The sequence below is a fragment of the Bombus vancouverensis genome, chromosome 12, assembly GCF_051014615.1.
Source record: "Bombus vancouverensis nearcticus chromosome 12, iyBomVanc1_principal, whole genome shotgun sequence".
NCBI classification, from domain to species: Eukaryota; Metazoa; Arthropoda; class Insecta; order Hymenoptera; family Apidae; genus Bombus; species Bombus vancouverensis.
In genome coordinates, this window is record NC_134922.1 from 2,271,330 (window position 1) to 2,294,212 (window position 22,883).

The window sequence follows — 22,883 nt, forward strand, 5'->3', positions numbered from 1 at the left end:
GATATGCTAAATGTGGGATGATACAGGAAGCCAGTTTCAAAGTTTTAGCCCCAGGTCGCATTGAAATTCAGATAAAGTAGGAAACGTATCGTGTCGCGGAACAGAGAATCTCGACACGCAACGAGAATTTCATAAACACGAGGACCATCACAACCGTGGAAACCGCGCTAGGTACGTGCCATTAATAACAATACTTATCATTTGGATGAAAAAGTATCTTCTATTCGGTTCAATGTTCGATCCCATACTCTCAACGACAAATATTGCCACGGATTCCAATTGAAGTTTTCATTTTGTATAAGCTTGACCCTAAATTCGCCGTGAAACCATGTACATATTTCCTACGACAGCAAAATACGAGGTCGATGTCTATTTTCATGCACCTATCGTTTTTTCTTACCACGATCTCTATCCCGAGATTCAAAGTTATTTTCCCAACTTGTGATTTTCTTTATGGACTTTGGTTTGTAAATTTTAATTTATTTTTTAAACGAACACTGAAACTTATTCGTAACATATTAAACAATGATTATTCAAAAATTCATGCAGATTTCATTTCTTTGATTTTGAAAACACGAGTTTGCATGAACATCCGCTAATAATAACCATCTTTTCCACAAGGAAAAAGCAGTTATCTCAATTCAACTATTTCATGCACTATACATTAGCGTATACGATGGTTATCAAAGTTACAAGTTACAATATATGGAAAGTTTGATAAATCTTAGCGATCCGTTCTGCGCTAATTAGGCGAGTGATTTTATCGCAAAACAGGCAAGAGCTAAATACAAATTCTCCTTTGCTCTCGTTACATGAATTCTTGTAAAAGAGGATATATATTACGTCATTTCATCGTGATTTTTTAATTGTGCTCTCTTGAAATGTAGTAGGCGAACTTTAAGTGCCGAATTTCACAGAAATTAGATACTAACGCGATATATACATGATACGTTAGGACTAAGCGTACAGAATTTTAATTTTGTAATTTACGTATACGTTGAAACACTATGTATGTACCGATATAAGAAATACAATGAGCGGAACTTGTGGAAAGCATTTTATCAATGATATTCAGAGAGAAGTAATACATATTTCCTGCATCACAGCATCAGTTTTGATAAGAAAACTGGAAAAAGAGAAATCCGTACACGTTATGTATACTAAATGTATGTTTCGAAAATACGCACTCCTATGATACGTAAACACGCAACAGGTTAGTGTAAGATCTCCTAGTAATAGGATTTCTCTTTCCTTCTTTCATAATGCGATAAATCATTGTGAATCTTTCTTAATCTATAGAAACGATAATATCCAAGTATACTACGGTGTAACCGAGAAGTAACTTCCATGATGAAAAGTCGATGAAACTTAACCCTAACCGAATTTTAAACCGAATACATATACGCTTCAATTATAATAGATTGGTATCTTTACGAACTGTTACGATAAAGTGCGAGTTAAACGTAGGCACATCGTATTTCTTGACTAACAATAAATAGTATGATGAGAGGATTGATTAAGTGTCAATTTACCTGTCCTCCTTCGCGTATCATGACATCGCTCGATGTCTCTTCCGGAATAAAGTCCGGTGGCACGACGACCGACAACATGCCTGTCTGAAAAAATATAACATTATCTTTTATCAATTAACTTCATTCGTTTATTTATTTTACTAATAGGGGGATTAATAGCCCGAAGAAACGTTCTCTCTAAAAAAGGCAACAATTATTAATTTTGACTTATTGTGAAAATTTCATCGGAAATATTTCATTTCATTCAATATCGGCCGTGTTAGTAATCCATAAACAAGCATCGTGCTATAACTAATGAAAACACGTTTCATTGATAATAATACGCTACCGTTTCGGAGTAAAAGCGCTAAAGCTGAAAATATAACGATGAATTTTCGTTATAAATACCATGTCTAGTCAATATAATTGCCGCATATTTTATATGTCGATTAATTAATCCACGAGTGGATGGAGAAAAATTTTATGCGCGTTGAAAAAAATGGAAAATCGCAAACGAAAATTTCTTCCTAACGAAACATTCTTTATTTAGAACAGAATTTTCGTTGGAATTATAGGAATTTGGCAATTTCTCTGTTATCCCGATCAAGTTCCCAAGATAGTAAACTTCTAGAAGAAAAGAATTTGAATGCACTCAGATAAATTTCCTGATGTGAGTACATAGAATTAGGGTGGAAACCGAGCGTACAATTTTATCGGGGGGCTGCTGCGCCTTACCTCTGACTCCTCCGAGTAACGGTATTTCAACGAGCATGCCAAAACTTGCTCCGCGCTACATATATTTTCCGACACGCACCGGAACCAGCCGAAATTTAGTGTTAATGATACGCTTAACGGTTGCACGATGCATCAAGTCCTTTCTTACTGAATCTCTAAATTATATCTATGGGCATTACTGTATTCGCGAGCGGAACTGAATAACGTAGCTCCTAAATCCTGGCTGTATTTCGCTTCCCTTAACCTCTGCTGTAGTAGAAGCTTGAGCAACATATCATGGAGTTGTAAAGCGGAGCTAGAAGGGGCGTACGAACCCCACCAGTGCCGACGACAATGTTGTCAATGAGTGCCATGATTTTTCGTTAATTAACGATACACCACCGGCCGATATAATACGTAAGTCGACGCGGATGCTATCCAACATTGTTGCGCTGGTTAACAATCCTCGCTTGAATTTTCACATATCTCGCACCGATCGCGTGCTGGTTAAACGTGAACTGTACGTACGCAAATGGGTACGACAAAGAGACGGCGACGAAAAGAGAATACAAAGTTCCGGATATATTCACCTCGTTTTTCTATTTGCACAGCGAAACTACTGCTCGTTCGTTACTCATTTTCCGCATGATTTCGCTTCTGACTACGCCAGGTTCGAAAACTCAGCAACTTTTATTTGTCCGCTCTCTCTTGCAGGTGTTTTACGTGGGGCGAGCGTCTTTTACTGGTTTCTTCCAACTATGTATTCGTCACTTTCTTGCATTAGAAGATTTATTACACCTGACGCTCGCTGATTGATTGCGGAAAGATTCGTTCGAGAATGTTTTACTAAAATTTTTGCGAATGATTCCTAAGCTGGTCAGTGGGAAGAAGGTAAGCTCTGCGCTTCTTCACGATAAATGCCGATTATTGAAATAGATTTTGGAATGCTCATTTTCTTGAAATCTCCAGTATTTAAAAACCTTCAACACTATTTAATTGAAGGTAAACTCTTTTCGATCCTATATAAAAACTGACAACATTCGGTAAGTAGGACACCGTCCTATATATATACCTATATAAATACCTATATAAGTACCTTTACAAGCAGTGCAGGTTCTAGTCCGGAACGATGCTGATTATTGACGCAAGTCATCGTTTCAAATAATCGACATTATTGAAGTAGCACCATACACGGAAAATCGCGGTAAGCGCGAAGTCGTACTAGCCGAGTATCTATCAACGAGCAAGCTACTACATTATTTATCGTACTGTTATAATTCCTTTCAGGGATTCGTAGAGAAAGGGATATAGAACGTGCAAGTTCAATCTGCGTCTGGATTTTACGAAATGATGGTGCATCAAACGACAGGTCGTCGCGTCGCGTCGTGTCGCGTCCCGCCGTCGGTATAGTCGAAGGACTTGGTTTCACTCTAATATCTTTCCACTCCACTCACGATTTAAGGAAGCTATCCAACAGTCGACAGAAGATGGAGGCACCTGCTCTTACGTCCTACCGCGAGGTGTGTGCGGAATTACGAGGACGTAATCTACGCTACGATGAAACTTCAATCGTTATAACCGAGTTGTCTCGCAAGTCACTGAACTGCTTAAAACAGTCTCAACGAATACGTCATTAAGGCGAGACAGGCGGGCAGAGGTGTGTGCCCTTCTCGTCCTCTCTGTTTCTCCGTGGTACCCTTATCCTTTATCCCTGCCACGTGACAGTTCAGTGACAGGCAGACACGCGTGCCCAAGCGCGTAAACTTGCCGGTGTCACGAGTGAATTATGAAACTTGGCTTCATTCCACGAATTAATTATCGTCTAGTCAGATAGGACTCTATCAAGGATGTTGATAAATATACGTGTTAATCGAAATAACGCCTAATCGATCAATTCGTTTAGCGGCTTCAAATTCGAGCGAGCCTTATAATCGGCTTTAAAGGATGGTTCATCTTTATGATAATCCGCAGTTCAACGAGGCTATTAATTCCTATCAGGAATTACCGATTCCCTTGGAAAATGCTTCGTTGTTGTTATTTTGTGTCTTTCTCTTGTGAATATCGATCAAATACGTCAGAGATTATATCTCAACAATAAGATTGGTTTTACCAAGTGCGCATTAAAGAATTCAATTAATTAAGAATTCAATCCCATCAAGTATATGCAAATTTAATCAGAGCAATTAAATTTGACAAGTGTAATTTAGAATTGAGCCATTTGGAGAATTCAAAGTTCAATTTGTATTTCAATTATTCGAATACATTCGAGCAACTCATCCGTTCTATTAAAATTATTTTCGATGTTATAATTTTATCTCAATTCGGATTCTGTTTCAGCTATTCGTTCAATTCGACTCGCCTTGTTTTTCTTTCAGGTTCTAATTATCAATCTCTCTTTTGCATAATATGATATAGCTTATTGATAGCAGTTGATATTTATGATACAAAGTTACATAAGCTAATTCGTTGATAAATCATTATTCTCGAATGCTATCGAAAAGTAGGTACTAGGTAATTCGCGTTATGGATTCATCTTAAATATTATAAACGAACTGGGAGATACTGTAATTAAACGATCAAACGAACTTATCTGAAGTAAAGTTCGGTCGAAGTTTCGTTTGAAGAGATTACATATGTAATCTTCTTGTCGATTATAATAAAGGTATCGCAACGTTTAGAGTGAAAAAATCGCTATCCTACACGCGTCTCCCACTCACATTCGTCATTCTTTCAGAATAAGCCTAAAATTGCTATTTTTGGGGTTGAAAGCAAGAGAGAAAATTCTTAGTAAAGAATTTTTTAGGATAGGATTTAATCTCTTCGAACAAGGCTCTTTATATAATTACAATCGAACTTCACTTCGGATAAGTCCGTTTGATCGTTTAGTTATGTATCGCGCGTCGTTCTTGAAATTACACATTTAGTTGTTCAGAAACGGCAGTTTTTTACTTCATAGTATCTGGATTTTATATTTTAAATGTTATTGTCAAAAATATTTGATATATCGTTCAGTTTGGCTCATTCTCCACAAACGACAAAAGTAAAAGAAGATTTAACAGTGAACTTACATCTCAAACAGAAATTATATACTTTTTTATCCCTGTAACACATGCAGCTTCGGCAAACGCTTTTGAAGTTACCATGTGTCTTGTGGAATTGTTCGAAAATATTGATATTTTTATCCCGCTTCTGTATAGTGTTTCTTTGGTCTACGACTGAAGGTTGTTATTTTTTTAATAGATCTCTTTTATCGAAATAAACAGATTTATGATCTCGCCTCTAACTTTTCTTGTTCTCTCTAGATATTCAAGGATTGCCGATGTTACACGCATAATTCTATAGACTGTACGAACCTCGAGAGTATCAATAAGGATTGATACCGATTTGGATCCGAGGAGTTTATTATATCAGGGACCTCTTTTTACACTTTTTTCGCTATTTTCTTTATATTCTCGATTTTTATATTAATTAATGTATATGCGCTATATATGCCGTAGCCAGTGTTAACAGCATCGCAGCATATTTCCCCATGAAGTTCTTTATTGATTGATTTTTCAAATGGATATAACGTCTTTAAATATTCTAATATCCGAGCTGCGCCCCATGTCAGGGCATACTCAGAATTGATGAACTGTAGGCGCTTCTTAAGAATCAGCACCATGCGATTTTCTTCTACTTTGCCGCTAGGAGTGAGTGGTAGTTATTTATGATATTCTCTCATCGTCGATGATGCCAGCGATTCTAATAAGATAGCTAGCGTTTTCTGCGGTAGCCCTTTCAGTAGGAATGCCTCCCTGATACTCTTCCTACAATCACATGCAGGTGATCCCTTCTCGGGTGCTGCTTTGTCCTCTACTGGAGACAGCAGAAGGTTGGGGCTCGGGTCCAACGTTCGCTCGCATATAGTCGTTTGAATACGGAATATCATAGTTAACCAGTCTAATCCAGTACAACTAAGATAGCCTCAGCCTTGTTGTTCTTAATTTTTATTAGAATCTCCAGAATCAATGCGAATAACGGAAATGCACAGAAGTTTAACTCAGTCCATTTTATTATGAAAACGTCAACTGCACTAGTGCCTGGTTCTAGTAACAAAGAGAAAATTTTCTTGCATTTTGCGTTTATGATTGTCGCAAATAGGTCATACCCCAGTCTACCGAACATTTGTACAATCTTATTGAATTCTAAATCGCATAATTCCTCATTTCTATGAATGTATATATGATGTGAATAAGTAGACTTTTTCCTTTTTTGTTTTGTTTAGCTGAACCTAACGAGTGGATGTTCTATTTAACTAGTTTTTTCATGAAGCTTGACTGTATATCCTGAGATATATTCTGTGTTACCCCTTCCCATTCATTTAAATATTCTTCTAGTTTTGTCAATTGAGTGCCACTAGTCGACAGTCAATAGTTGCAGTCATCGATAGCGATGTTAACTACTGATAGCTGCAGCAATCGCATTTCGTTTTTCTCTATTCTCTCGTCTCCTTAGGCGGACTATAGGCACCATAATTGCAAAACCATTGGGACCCGCTAGTCCACGACGCAGTAAGCCAAAGGACGTAATTTACAGCACCCTCAAGTCTTCGCTATCTCTTCCTAGAATCGAGAGTAATGAAATCCAGGAGTCCGCTCCGACCGTGAAAAGATTCACGTTTTCTTATAATATAATATTATGTGTTACGCCACGAGGCTTACCACAGGCTGTATTTTCTAACCGTCACTCGCGGTCCTACAGTGTCGCAGGCAGATCGTCTTGTCTGCCCGACGCATCATATACAATGTATAGACGAGCGCATAGTTGTCGCCCAGCAGCGAGTTCTAGAAACGTCGATTTTTGTCCGTTACGTTTTCCACACAAGAAGGGGGCATACGTGATCATAGGCGCGAACGGTGACGTGATCCGAGCATAGTGGGGGTCGTCTTCCAAACAAGACAAAGAAATGATCGCAGGGCAGTCAGTCCCTTCTGAAGAGCCAAACGTTACACATCGAGAGGTCTGACGAGCAAAATCAAAGACGCATGGTCTAACGAATTCATTGAGAGATATTGCAAAGTCCAGTCAACTTTCTGTAGCATATTACTTTATTCATTGTTAAACAATTTGTGGCGTGTTCATCATATTATTGTCAAATATATTATTATATGTTAACCTGTTAATACAGTGTTAAAGTCATTGAACCACCTCTGTTATCTTAACCGAAACAGGGGAACCACTATTTCGCGGCGTCGATTAACAGAATCGTAGCGAGAATTTACGCCTCTCGCTGACGCGTTTTCCTAGCGACCGCGTCTCTCCGGAAACGGTCGTAACATTATGTTATATTATAAAATAAAAATATCTCTTCGCATACTTTCTTATGATTCTTGACAAAACCACGCATTCTTAAGTTTTAATTATCCTTTTATTCTGTTGCAAGCATAAAGCGCACACTTGAACAATATTGCGTAGTAACTTTACTCTAATTATAGTAGTAGTAACGCAATTGCCCAAGTTTCAATATGACAATTTCTTTTAGAACATATGGCTAATACCTACAGCTGACTTCCGTGGTCGACTATTTGTCGATCACGGAAACAATAAAATTGCTCAGTTTGTTGAGCTCGTCTTGACGATAGTAGTACAAAGAAGAAAGGAAAGAAACGGGGGAAAAAGTAACGAATATTATTTCAACAAACATCATAAAAAAGTTGCACATGTGTGGTCTGATAACATATAAAAAATTATTTTTTACACACGATGGAATTAACATTATTGTAGTATCGGGTAAAAACCCTGGAGAAAATCTCGATGTACTACAGGTAAAAAACAGTAAAAGTGCTGATAAGCCTGGGAAAGATGGGAGGTCCCATCCCCAATTTTTTTTGTTACCTAGGGACAGTTATTGAAAAATGGTACTATAGTTAAAGGCGAGTCAATTGCTTGAAACCATTCATTTTGAGCCAACTCCGTGAATATTAATAATTAAAGAGACTGTCCTCCATTAAATGTACTACGCAAAGCAACCAGATGAAATTCCCTTTCACCGCCTCTCCCATAAACATACTTCATTCCGAGGTGCATTGTGTTTGCCGCACAATCGGCACGACAAGCATATCCGAAAGGAACCACTGTTCAAATCGCACGAAAACAAGCAGGAAAATATGGTTAGCCGAAACTAAAATGCTTATAGAAATTCGCCCATTTCCTACGGAAAGGTGACATCGAATTTTCCCACTCGACCAAAGTGTATAGAATGGGAGGAAAGGATGGAGGAAAAGATAGAGATAGAAATAGAGAGAGAGAGAGAGAAAGAGGAATTTGAAACTGGTCTAAAATCATTGCAACCAAAGGGATGGATGAAATTTGTATTCAAGCTGTTTCCCACCAACGGACATTTTCGACAGTATTCCTTGCGTTTAGTACTTAGAGATCTTGTAACACTCAAAGCGAAGAAGTGGATCTTTAAGTTGGCAACGATTACTGCTCCTTCTCTCTCTCTCTCTCTCCCTCTCTCTCTCTCTCTCTCTCTCTGTCTCTCTCGGAAGGAAGGAAGGAAGGAGGGAAGGAAGGAGGGAAGGAAGGAGGGAAGGAAGGAGGGAAGTAAGGAAAGAAGGAAGAAGGAAGGAAGGACAGGCATGGAAGCCTGGATTCAATCTGAAATGTCGGAAAATTAGATCTCAAAAGAGAAACTCGACCCTATCTCGCGCAATATCACACTGTGCCCAGGCCAGATGGTTGAAAGGGTAGGGAATAGAAAAAAGTCGTACTTTGCACAGTAGTGTGTATGTTAGTGCAGCCATGCTTTAATACTAGAAGGTATAGCTGTCTAGTGAGAAGTCGATGGAACGAAAAGTGACGTTTGTCCGTTGGAGAAAAATTTGTCCTTTAAGCACTCTACTTTTCTCGTGCCTGCGGTTTGGAAAGCACTGCATTTTTCTTGAATCTAATATAACTGAAATATAAAAAAAGTGACGTAATAAATGAATACACGTTTATGAAATAAAACAATAAATAATGATATGCGTAGTCATGATTAATATATGGTTTAATTATATTCATGGCAAAGTTAGTTTTATCACGTCTAGTAAACACGAAAGTGGTCATCGCTATCGAAGAAGGATAATCCAGCAGATTTTATTTTTACAAGCTCCTTCAACAGGAAAAATAGCTTATAAAAGAAAGTTTCGTAGTAACGATAAGAGGTTAAGGGGGAGTTGGAGAACTTGGAGTATGTATTTATAAACAAACTGGAAAATTTTATCACGGAAACATCTGTATTCATGAAACTAGTGCTGATTAAAAAAATACGTTATAGTCTTAACAAACACAGGGTGGGTTCCTTGAAATAAATATTTCTCAACCGTATTTAAAAGTGAAGCAATTCTATTGGAAGTTACATCTAATTTTACAGTAAACTTGACTTAATATTTATAGAAATTTCATCATTATAAAATATCGATACACTATATTTAAAGTGTTAATTGCAAAGTACATTGGCATTATAATCATAAATAATAATCTTGGTCAACTTCCTAGAATGTTTAATCTAGGGCATGATAGAATTTGGAAAATATAAGAAAGATCGTTAAAAGTTATGAAGAAATTTTTTTTTAATTATACTTTCGAAAAACATCATTACTGCTTGAATAGAATGCGACTGTCATTTGCCAATTACATGGAAAGCATTATTTTGACAGCTTTTTTGGAATCACGAATGCACTGTACCCCTTTTTTTTAGGAGTCAAATTTTATTCCACCGTGAATTCTATGTTCACGGCTGCATTGCAATTTTTTGCGCGGAAAGGAAATGGGTCGTCCCGCTGCTCGTCAATTTTATGCAAGGTTATTTGTCTTGCACGCTTCTAAAAGGGACCAAGTTTGTGGAATAGATAAAAATACAAATTTTACGCGCGCATTTAGATCACAAGCTTATGTGTCGCAGATCATCGATAAGGTTTAACTACGAGACAAGTTTTACGATTTTCCGAATTGTAGAATAGCCCATGCCCTGTTCAAATTATTAGAAAAAGAATGTATCAACATTAAGTATGAGAAAAAATCAATCGACATGTTTTACTTTCTTAAATAAAAAATACTGATAAGAGATTTATAGCAAATGTTTCATTAATAGTAACAGAAATACATGTCGTTAAGTAGTATCTAATAAAGTTTACCCTTCGTTACGAAGAAAATGATCGAAGCCTAACTGTTATTTCCAAGGTGTTCATAAGCGAGAGCTGACATTCCTGAACTAGCTGAGACAGCTTGTTAAGTTTCCTGGTATGCCATGCTCCTGCAGCTTCTAGAGAAATACCTTCGATACTTGCAGAGATTGTAACATCGTAGGTAACTAATACAGCCGCCCCCGCTATCCGCACTAAATTTCCATATTTCAGTTATGTAGTATAGCAACTGCTATTTGTGTCTATCACGACACCAATCATAAAAATCATTAGGACCTGCCACAAATATGACATTGTTCGCTTAATTCGATAGTTTGTATTATTGTACGACTGATTAGATAAATATTGAACTAATATTACTTTACCATGCAGTAATGCTAGGTAATCAGAATTACACGGATGCGAATTCCGTTAAAGAAATTCGATCATATCCCATTTCTGCCATTTAAAGATTTCCTAAAGTAATAGTAATAAGAGCAATGACAATTAATAAATAATATAGCAGTACGATATGTGGCGGCACTCGACAACAAATACCGCCACTCGACACTAACTTCTGTCGGACGACGACAGCGCAGTGGTTCGCGCCTTAGGTTACGAACGTTCGCGACCCGGGTTCAAATTCCGGCGACCGGAGTCCGATTTTTCTTCTACGCATCAAAAATGGAAGAAAAACAGCAGTACCCCAGCAGCGACGTTTACAGCCAGCAGCTACAAGTATCACGGACAACATATACACCTCAGATATATTATACATTTATGTGGTACCTTATGTGGATCTTAGAGTAAGGACAAGTAATGATGTTTTATTTAGAGTTTAGTTTAGTTTAATAAGCGATACTCAATACGAAGGACCGATTACAATATCGTCGCACGTCTTGTTATCATACTCTCCGGCTCCTCCACTTACACTCTCTGACTTCTCGACTCACATTACCCGACTTCTCAACTCACACTGCCCATTCTCAACTCACATTCTAGCCGTTCTAGCATCCCTTTGTCTTTTCCTAGGCCCACCACACACGTATTCCGCAGACGTTCGTTGCCAGGGTCACGTAGGCCTTTTCTACAAAACTATGCACTTGAAAAGATCGACGACACATTGATGGACCCGACGGCGCCTCGGCTCTCGCGACATTGTTCATGGTTAACTCGATGTTTCTTAGGCCCTTTTCCCGATACTACATTTATGGAAATGAGAGATTTCTCTCCGAAAAACAAGATTTCCCGTGTCTTTTCCTTGTTATTTTTATAAATATGAATAAGCTTTTTTCAACAATTTACTTTGTTCGATGGATCGAGTAACCACTCCGCGAAGACCATTTATTTAACTTGTTCATACATGAATCGTGTATCGACAAATTAAAATGTGCAAATTCCATCAGTTACGTGAAAAGAACTGTGTAGAACATCGTATCGAGAAAGGGTACAGAGGCGAACACCTAATTGGGATTGATGTGCCCCACAACTGACGTGCATCCTAGAACTTTACTGATCTAAATAGTGTAGGTGATACCGTTTCCAATTAGTTATTTCACCAAGTTTCTCGTTCTGCCACGATACGTCCTACCGGTTAAACTGTGTGCAAAAAGCTCTGACTCTGACCGTTTGATCACTAGGAACGCTCAAAATAGCAACCAACTAAACGCGCTTAACAGTCATCTGTATTTAAATAAATACTCCGTTTCTTGCATCGGTTTTCAGTCTTGAGGAAAGATTAAATATTAAAGAAAATCTTTGAGATTCGAAGTTCTTAATTAACTATTTTTATAATCTTACATTTTTATCTGTTTTTAGTTCATCCTCTAATCGAGTACTTTATACTCGAGTATAATTAGTATAATGAGTATAATTAGTTTTCTATTTCTATTATACAGTTTCACTATTAGAATAATTTCGAAGAAATTACCTGACTTTTCATCGGATCTGTGTTAATCTGACACATGTAGAGCCCCTCGTCTTCCTTTTGCACGTTCTTTATGTGGAGATTCCATGTGGTATGATCGCTATGAGATACCGAGACCCTGTTATTGTGAGTTATTACGTGATCGTGGATCGCCTGGATCGCCTTAGTATCCACTTTCAGCCACCCAACCTGCGGAAATATTTATTTATTACGAGAAATTCAGCGCAACCAATTAATTTGAAAGCCTCAATATGCGGTATTGCAGTATTTTAAACTTTCGATAATATGGATTCAATGAAAATTAGGAAAAATCGTTTCGCGTTATTCTTCGTATAAATCACGAAGAAAATCAATTATTCTTCTAAATTCGATTTACTGTCCTATTCTTTAACCATAACTTTGTTCACAAACAAACGTACAGCTTAAAGAAAAAGCTGCGTCATACAAAATCAATTTATTATATCGTTACATAGCTTCTAATTGGAAAAAATATCCGTAAAGCGACGTTTCAGACGCAATGAAACGACGGCTTTTTGAAGTTGGCTTCAATTCAGTTTAGCGAGAAATTTACTAGAATCACGCAGGTTGAACCTATTAGTCAAGTGTAAGTCCTCCCTCCGGTCAGATCGAAAGGGTTAATGAGACGGTGGCACACCGAGCAAACGAGGACGATCAGAGGGCACAGACGTGTTCATGGATTTCGACGGTCGAGAACACCGCAATTTCCCTATAGATAGATCGAATACGGAATACAAACAAGCCAGATACCTACGCCACGACCGGAGAGACACGTATAGGCGGCGCGTACGCGTCTTCTATCTCCTTGGCCAAACTTCGGAGCGATATTTGCATTTTCCTTAGAATATTCCAAATCTCGGTAAGTCGCAGAGGCATGCTATGGGGGATCTCGAGAAACGCTTGTATTAACAGAAAAGGGGTTACCGAATGTGCTTGAGGGATGTCGTAATGGTGTTCGAAATTGTTTTCGGAGAGTAGCTCTCGCTGCTAGAAAGATGTAATTAAAATTTATTCCTACAATGTCTGTGGTTTACTAGTGATTTTACAGAAGTGGGAGTTTTTTGCGGCTCCGACTTTTTAACACATTCAAAAACGTTAGACTGTATTATATTTGCATGGCAGAGGAAGATAAGAGCTGTAACTTCATAAGCAAATTATAAAGAACTAACAATTTAATTTATTGATATTCAAAAATTACTTTTTATACATAAAATTCTCAGTTCCTTACTATGTCACAACTACAAAATTTACTCTAAAACTAAATTTACTCAGTGAACAAATCTTAAGTTTTTTACTAATTTTCCCTTTTTATATATATGTCGTATCGTGGCCGTAATACGCGCCCGGGTCGCTATCATAGTAAGGGTTTGAGGTATGTAATGAACCTTCACTGGAACTATCCATCTTCTTACACAGTTGAAGTGACGTTTATTGACACAAATAAAGATATTACAAAGATAGCGAAGAATCACGATGGTTAGGCACTTGTGACGCCGGTCTAAGACTCGATAACGAACCCGCGGTCAACAGGTTAGTAGGTTTATTTCTTCATCAAAGTCTAAGTTGGAATTGATACCAAGCGAGGAGTAATCACAGATAGCAAGGTTAGTTAACTCGTCCAGAGCTCGTACACGAGAGTGACTCTCCGTCACGGTAACGCTGTCGAGGAAAACTATGATGGGGTGCGTCTAATGGCACGAAATCATCGGATTCGTGGAGAGGTGCCTTCATTCGGGAAGTGAGGGAAATTGACGTTGCTGTTAATTGGTCAATTTCCATGTTGGTGTTTAGAGAAGGATGCTAGCCGCCCTTGAGGGAAAGTTGCTAGCGGGAAGCGTTGTTCGTCAGAAAAATAGATTTCTCCTATCTTCCCATAGTTGGGACAAAGACTGCTTGTCCGTTTGAAGGACCTTAATTAACAAAATCCTAAGATTTATAGCGGGTCCTCAGGCTAGCTGAACATGTACTGTGGAGATGCGTCGGCATCTGGTAACCATCATACCCGAAGAATAGAGTCTGCGTGTGGCGAGCCACGGGACAGAAACCGTTGGAATGTTTACTGTCGCGTGCTGCTACAAATATTTTTTTTAAGGACAGCTATAGAATTACTCCATACCTTTGTTAGACAAAGCGTTCATCCCGTAACCGCGGCTACGTTCGGCGACCGGTCATCGCCTCGAGCCCAAGCTCATTATCACGAATTTCGAACAAATACAATCAACTGTTTAATTACGCTTATGGTAGAATCTAGATTACGATGTTAAGGGATTTTCCTGAAGTTCCAAAGGGAAGGCTCCAATGTCCTTTCATCTCCGACATATATGTCGGATTAAGGTTGGGATTTTGGGCGTTCGATGAACCTTCACTCAAATTTACCATCGCGGATATAGCTGATATTTATTGGTACAAATGTGGGCACTACAAGAGACTATAAGTAATAGCGGCGATCGGATGGTCGAGATGTTGATGATAATGAATTCAGATTCGATAACGAATCCACGGCCCACGGGATGACGAATGCGATGTGATACGCGTATAACTCCACGTACAAGTAAAACTTATCTGCATGAAATCCAAACAAATCCAAGTGGAATTGCCCTTATATATTCCTCTCCTCACCTCTCGGGTCAATCTTTGTTTTTAAGGAGAGCCATATAATCATCCCATACCTCTGTCAGGTACACGTCCCTCCCGTGACCGTGGCTACGTGCAGTGACCCGCTATGTCATTTCGAGCCCGAACCCCCTTTTTTTTTGTACGTGGAGAAGTCCTCATGGACACTCCGCTGCTGCAATAATCGCGTAACAGCAGAGTAGTGTCGGACTCCTACCCACTAAAACTCCACGATGACCATCTTATGCGCGTGACAGGGGTGCTCCAGGAACCTCTTATGAATTAACTTCAGTTGCATTCTCTTCTCGCGTTCTCTTGTTCGAGCCGGCTATTCAGTAGACGTTAGGGGGAGTTCGTTGCCCATAGTGCTGTCACTTCTTCTGGTCGTAGTCCGTTGGGGTGGTGGCGGGGCGGCTCTGGATCGTCTGACTGCCATCCTTCTCCATCGTCTTATACTGCAGGGGTGAGAGTTTTTCTTTCTCTCCCTTTCCGCTCGCTCCTTCGCGAGCATAACTCGCTCGCAGAAGAAGCGGACGGCCTCGTATTCCTGTGACCCTCTCAACATCACTTCTACAATCGCTGAGGGGGTCAACGTTTCCCCTATGGCGTGCCGCAGGGTGCAGCGGGGCAGCTCCCACGCCGGACAGAGCTCCAGGGTGTGCTGCGCTGTGTCCCTGCCCTCTCCGCAGTGGTGGCAGATGTCTGTCGTCTCTCGCCTTATTCTCTTCAGGAACTCGCCGAACACGCCGTGTCCGGTGAGCACTTGTGTCATCCTGAATGTGAGTGGGAGGCCGTGGCGGTTCCTCCATGCCTCCCAGTTTGGTAGGACCGCTTCCGCGCCTCGGTGTTCGCTTCTCCCGTTGATCAGTTGGGATCGCCACAGGTTCCATGTGTCCTCCTCGGCGGTTCCTGTGTCGTTTGGAGCCGCCTGCTCGGTAGGGTCTTCTCCCGGATGCCATTATCTCTTTTTGAGCGCCAGCGCCCGCAGCTCCCACGGGGGGGACGCGGTTAGGGCGGACGCCCACGCGTGAGACACCGTCCCGTATCCCCTAATGATTCTGATGGTGGTCACTCTGTGCAGCCGTCTCAGGAGCAGAATGCTGCGACGGCTTGCCATCAGGTCGTCCGCCCATACTGGGGCTCCGTACATCACTCGTGACCGAACGACGCCCTCGTAAAGTCGGCGCACCGCGTCTCCGGCCCCGCCGATGTTCGGTAGTAGGCCGCACAGGGCATTGACAGCCGCTGACACCTTCGGGATCAGTGAGTCGAAGTGCGGCTCGAACGTTCACTGGCTGTCGATGGTGAGTCCCAGATACTTCATCTGTGATCCCACCCGGACGGTTTCACCTGCCATGTTTATGCATGGCCGGGCGGTGGTGTCCCTCGCCTCTTCCTGTCAAAGAACCAGGTTCCGACTTCGCAGGGGAGACTCTCAGGCCCAGTTCGTTCACGGCACGGGTCGCACAGGCCGTTGCGATTCCGCCAATGCGCAGCGTCTCGTGCCAGCCACGACCCTCGACCAGGATTAGGGTGTCGTCAGCATAGCATATCATGGCCGCGCCTGGGGGTAGCGGGCATCGCAGTACCTCATCGTACGCAACGTTCCATAATATGGGGCCCAGCACCGAGCCCTGCGGGACGCCACGCTCGACGGATCGCTTTTCCTCTCCTTCCTTACTGGTGTAGCACACCCACCTGTCGTCGAGGTAGGCTCGGATCAATCGGACGAGGTAGCTGGGAACCTCGAAGTGCTCCAGGGCCGTCACTATCCTGTCCCATGGCATGGTGTTGAACGCGTTGACGATGTCCAGGGAAACCGCTAGCGCCACGCCTTTCCGGGAGACCATGTCCTCCGCAATCGCTCGTACGCGTCTGACCGCGTCAATCGTCGAGCGCCCCTTCCGGAAGCCGTACTGGCTTTCGTGCAAACCAGGCACTTGGCCCGCTATGTGTCGTTCCAAGCGGGCGGCGACTACCCTCTCGAGTAGTTTGCCGACCTCGTCCAGTAGGCATATCGGCCGGTACGCTGACGGCGAGGTCGTCGGTCGGGCCTCTTTATGGAGCAGGACCAGTCTCGCCGTCCGCCACGCCCGGGGGTAGACTCCCTCCCTCAGGCATCTTGTGAAGAGGTGCCGGAGTCTGGGGGCCATGACCCCCATCACTTCCCCCCAGATCCGGCCAGGGATTCCGTCCGGGCCCGGTGCCACGTTGCGGGAGGTCATTCTTCTGGTTGCCTCCCATATCTCCTCCTCCGTGACTTCCCAGTCGTCCCTCCATTCCAGCGGTCGTGTCGTTTCCCGTGGCCGTTCCGCCGCTCTGTTTTCTTGTGGGGGAAAGAGCGTTCCGGTGATCCGCGTCACCAGCGCAGGTTCCATTTCCGCCGTTGTCAGGGGGCCCTTCGCGCGTAGTTTCTGTGTCACCGTCCTGTATGGCCTCCCCCATGGGTCCGACTCGACTGTTTCGACCAGTTCGAACCAGGCACGGTCCTTCGCTTTTTTAATTTCTTTTTGTAGCGCGGTACGCCCGGTAGCGCAAGGAGACTTCTTCTTCGTCGCGTCGTCGCCAGCGGCGGGCCCTTAGGTACTGTCTTTGGGCCCGGACACATCTCGTCCTCAGTTCCGCGATGTCGGGGTTCCACCAGTAAACTGCTCTGCTTCGCACCGTGCCCGGTGTGGCCCGTGGTATGGATGCGTCGCAGATTGCTGTCATGGCTTGGCGGAGGTTCTCGGCCTCCTCTTCCACGTCTGCTTCGGTCGTCGTTGTCGAGGCCTCCCAGCTCCAAGCTGTTGCTATAGCAGCCGCCCGGAGTAGATCTTCATTCCTCTCCTTTATTTTCCATCTAGGCGGTGGGCGCGCGCGTCTCCCCCTCGGCGGGCCGCGCCCGTCGTTTGTCGTCAGCATTCCAGGTCCAGGTGCGTCCACCTCCATGAATATGTAGAGGTGGTCCGACAGCGTCTCGACCCCTTCGGCCACTCTCCAGCCTGAGATCCGCCTGAATGCCTCGGGGGAGGCCCATGTTATGTCAACAATGGAGCTCCCTCTGCACGTCACGCAGGTACTGGTCGAGCCCCTGTTCACTAAGAGAAGTCCAAGTCCCGCGGCCCAGTTTGATAGCGTGCGGCCGCGTGCGTTGGTCCTGGCGTTCCCCCATTCCGTGGAGTGCGCGTTGAAGTCTCCCAGGACGAGCACTTGTCGGAGGAGTCGTCGCCTGACGCAGTCGCCAACTCCGTCTAGGAATTCCTCGAACGCTGCCCGTCCGCTGTTAGGTGACACGTACACCCCCACCACCATCATCCCTGCCCACTCGACCGCGGCGTACCCGTTGCCGCGTTCCAGCAGGGCTCCGTGGGCGAACGCTCCGGGCGTTGATGTCCAGGTGACGGCAACCATTCCGTCTGTGTCTCCGACCCACTCCGGGGCATCCAGAACTCTGTATGGTTCCGCCACCACCGCTAGGGCGACCGTGCTCTCCCGGATGGTTTGGTGGAGCAGGTCTTGTGCTCGCCTTGACCTTCCCAGGTTAGTCTGGAGGATGCGCATTCTCAGTTCTTTGGTGTTCTTTCCTTGTTTGTGGCTTCCTCCGTGCCTACCTCCTTGTTCGCGGGCTTAGGGTCGCTTTGCGACGGGGAGCCTTTCTCGCTGCCTCTTGCAGCCGTAGATCCGCGGGCGGCTCCTTTCGTTCCTTTCTTCGAGGGGGCGCAGGCCGGTCCCCCCATCCTGTGCACCGACGGTGCTCCAAGCGCCTCGCAGAGCAGGCATTTCGAGCTCGCAGTAGTGCATGCTCTCGCCTGGTGCCCTGGTTCGCCGCATCTGAAGCACAGGTGCCCCTTGTCCTCCTTGGCGGTGCAGGTCTTCCCCGTGTGTCCTATCCCAAGGCACCTGTAGCACTGTAACGGTCTCCGTTCGATGGCTTCGACCTTCGCTGTCGACCAGCCTATGGCGACCTTTCCAGCCTGGGCCAGTTTCCTTACTATTTCGAGCCCGAACCCATCGTTATAAAGCCAGATTGGAACAGTAAACTATTTCTTATTTTTATTACTTAAGTGTAGCTATAGTAAAAGTCTGGACTAGGGTATTGGGGGTTTTTTCCAACATTCCAGACGGGAAATCCCGATGTTCTTTCATCTCCGACATATATATGTGGAATACTAGTACTAATACTAATACTTAAAAAATGTCATGTAGTGTTTAAGTTAAGTTATAATTCAGTCCTAATTGTTACCAACTGAAGTGTACAATTTCTTTATTTTAGTTTACAATACAGAACGTAAGATTGATCAGTAATTTGTTTATACAAGTAACAAATGTTCATTAGTTTTAAAAATGCAATGAATTTTGTTTTGAAGTTTAACAGACAATAATCAAGATTTATAACTACTTCGTTTATGATTAATAAGTATTGATTGTTTTTTAAATTTAACTATTTCTTTTCACTATCAAGTTTAAGTAATAATTATCATGACTGATAATTAGTTCGTTTATAATCTAGGTAATTGCTACGTACTAGTAATGTATGATATTGGATTTGGATATTGGATAATTACCTTTTAACTAATTCCTTGTGATAAAATATGTGAGAAAACATTTGTTTATTTTTCAAGTATAAAGTCTTAAATACAGTTGATTAAACGAGATTTTTACCTCAGATACCTTCTCAGACTCTGTAGGTAGCGTTTAAAAAATTCTGATAGAATCACATATAGTTATTTAAATGTGTGGTCACTTTTGTAGCAATAGACACGTCCTCCGCCAAATCTGAAGCTTGTTACAATTCATAAATTTGGTGAGTAAGTATGTGGACACAACCACTGCCAAATAATTTCCATTTCTGTAAACTCACTCGTATCTGATGCAGAAATTTAAACGGCTAGTTACGAAAAGGAGCCACATAAACTATTCAGTGCTAAAAATCGTTAAATAATAAATTAATTTCATAAGAGCCTTTGTCCTCTGTTCTCTATAATCTCTGAATAATCGAATTCTCTCTGGAATCTCTTTATTAATATTAATTTTATTTCTATCGCTGTAAGTATGAATCTGTAACTTGAACAATTCTAATGGAATTTTCAGAACATAATGCAATCAGTTTAATTGGCTGGCCTAAAATTCGTCGGATAGAAGGTATTGAGTTAGGAAATAATCTAGCAAAAATTGCGAATGCACGCTTCATCCGTATCGTCAGACTTACTATGGCTGAACATTAAGCCTTAAATGAAAAATTAGCAGCAGTTGCTCGTTACCACTTTACTCTCGCATAATGTCATTAGACGCTCGTAACCAGATTATTTATCTCTTTATAGCTGTGCCAAAGCGTTCTTAACGAGAGGGAACAGGCTTGTTGCTAGACACTCCTCCCCCTCATCTTCTGTGAACGCTACCCTTTGAATTTTCAACGTCGTCCCTTTGCAATAGTAATAGTGGATAATAATCCACCTATCCATTTTTCTGATTCGTCGAAATTAAAACAGGCGTTGCACGGAGGGTCCTCATTATGATAAACCGTACGATCTTCCATACGTGTAATCGGATACTTATAGGCTGATGTTTGTTTCAAACGAACAAACATCAATTTATTAAATTAATATTGATAACGTAGAAAATATTAAAGCTACCGTTGGAAAAACTGAGCAATAATAAATTTAATAATAGCGAACAGAAATTTTGTATTACTCCTTTTATAGTTCCTCCCACGTTGTTCTATCTTTCTTATTTCTTTCGTGGAAAAAGTTAAAGACTTATCCCATGTTCTAATTGAATGTCGTACGACAAAACCGATCGACCGACTAACTCTACATCGAACGGATATACATAACATGTTCTATGACTGCGTTCAAACTGACAACACATACGATGCAACAGTATTTCGAGTTGCTCGAACTGTTTGAAATTTGATCCTCTTTCGTATCGCAATGCACACTTTCGTAATAGAATAGAAATCATACTTTATTGATTTGTGAAGTACAAAAAAGATCTGCAATGGCTACAAAACTTATTTGCACCGTTCGATAGAGCGTCTTTTTATCATTTTTTATATTCCGTTTTCATAGTATCAAACTTTTTAATCCTATAAAAGTACTAGCAAAATGATAGCAAATTTTTAAAGTAGTTGGACCTAATTAGTATATAACATCATATACTGTATCATGTATGTATTAATATCGTGTATAGACATTAGTAGCAGCGTTGTTGAACAATTGACCGACGGAAATCGAACCATTTTATTTTTTGTTGCACTTCACGCACAACGTTCGAACTTGACAACAAGCTCATAACAAGCTGTAAACATTAACCAGATTTCGGGTACTCGAGAGGGTTGCTTTCGCCATCATGTGGACGGAACAACACTAATACAACGACGTAACTCTTTTATTTTAAATTTGTTGTTAATCACAACTTCATTAACATATTGATAAAATGTTTTTGATTAAAAACACGATGTTATAAAATTTTATATAAATATAGAGATTGGATACTGTCGCATTGTCGAATTTTATAACAACATCGTATTTAGTTTTATATTCAGCAGAAAAATCTGACCAATGTGATAATGAAATTTTTATTAACAACAAATTTAAGACAAAAAAGATGTCGTTGCATTAGTGTTGTCTCACTGATACAAAGGCAAAAACAATCTTACTGTATAATTTTGCTGTGCGACCCTTTCAGGTGCCTAGAATCTGGTCAATATTATTTATTTTCGGATAATTCGACTTACGAGCCTTTCTTTTTTCTAGGTTAGCCTTTTCTCCATCGAATTGTCGTATGACCGACATATTGTCCTTTTCTATATCATATTGTCATACGACCACCTTGTTACCCTTTCCTGTCTACATCGCTGTTCTTCATATCGCCGTGCGATTGGCGTATATGGGCACTGCCGTATTGTTACGAAACCGATAGTAAGACAGTCATTCAGACTTGTCTCTGTGCGACGTTCGATTAGAATACAGCCCTATACTTGAATCATATTCGTAACGTCGATAAATTAGCTTTTTTTTATATTTACGTGGAAGAAATCCGCACGGACGCCAGGCCGCTTCTGGGAAAAGCGGCGTGGTAGTGTCGGACTCCAACCGACTAAAATCTCCACGATGACCGTCCCGGCTGCGATCGAGAGAGGCCGGGGAACCGACGCGAGCGACACACCATGCCCCCCCCCCCCGCTCAATACCACAGCTGATGGAGCGGTGTGTGGCCATGTCATACCGCGCCTCGTCGGCGGTGTCATGTAAACTTGAGGGTTGGGTGATAAAATAAAAATAGTTGAGTCGTAACACAACTATTAATTTTGTTTGAATCAAACTGGCATACACACTGAATTAACATAAATCACAATTCACTCCAACCACGTTATGTAAAACTTAGTTACACCGATATGTTAAGTACGTGACTGTAAAGATATGTTGACAATTCTAAGGATACAGAATAAGTGAAGTTTTACTGACGATATTGTGTCTGAGGAAAGCTAGAGGTGGATGTGTTTAAGGACACGGGACTATCGGATTTGTTGATGACAATTTTGGTTAAAGCAGTGAGGGCAGTCATTACAGATATCCTCGCAGTTCGCTGTGGAGTGCCGAAGAGTGCAGACGTGTCTCTAGTGCCCAGTGTAGTCAGAAAACAACACGTGTCGCCCAACCGTCGAAAGTGAACACAGCCAAGTGATTCCTACCCTTTAGGGAGAAGAAAATTCCACGCACCTAACCCCAAACCGAATACTAGCCTCATAGCCTCACGACTAGTTATTCATTTCGAATTAACTAGCTCGATGATGGCCCAGCAATCGCGACCAGGCTCTCCGGAGCAGACTCGCAACTATCCCGCGCTACCTCCCCCGTGGTAGAAGTGTAACAGAACTCTCCGCACCAACGACGCTAACATTACCAAGAAACGGAAAATAGAAACAGCAAAACCATACACAATCGACACCCGGAACGAACAATCAACGAT

At 41.8% G+C, this 22,883-nt stretch overlaps 1 protein-coding gene across 1 annotated transcript in view; it reads right to left on the minus strand.

Moving 5' to 3' along the window:
- Nucleotides 1-22,883, minus strand: part of LOC117165005 (lachesin) — a 54,154-nt gene that overhangs the window by 12,487 nt on the left and 18,784 nt on the right. Inside the window, exons 3-4 of the mRNA XM_033348457.2 lie at nucleotides 12,303-12,488; nucleotides 1,533-1,616 (exon numbers count right to left, since the gene is read on the minus strand). Coding sequence (XP_033204348.2) covers nucleotides 1,533-1,616; nucleotides 12,303-12,488 — 270 coding nt within the window. The remainder of the gene's footprint in view (nucleotides 1-1,532; nucleotides 1,617-12,302; nucleotides 12,489-22,883) is intronic.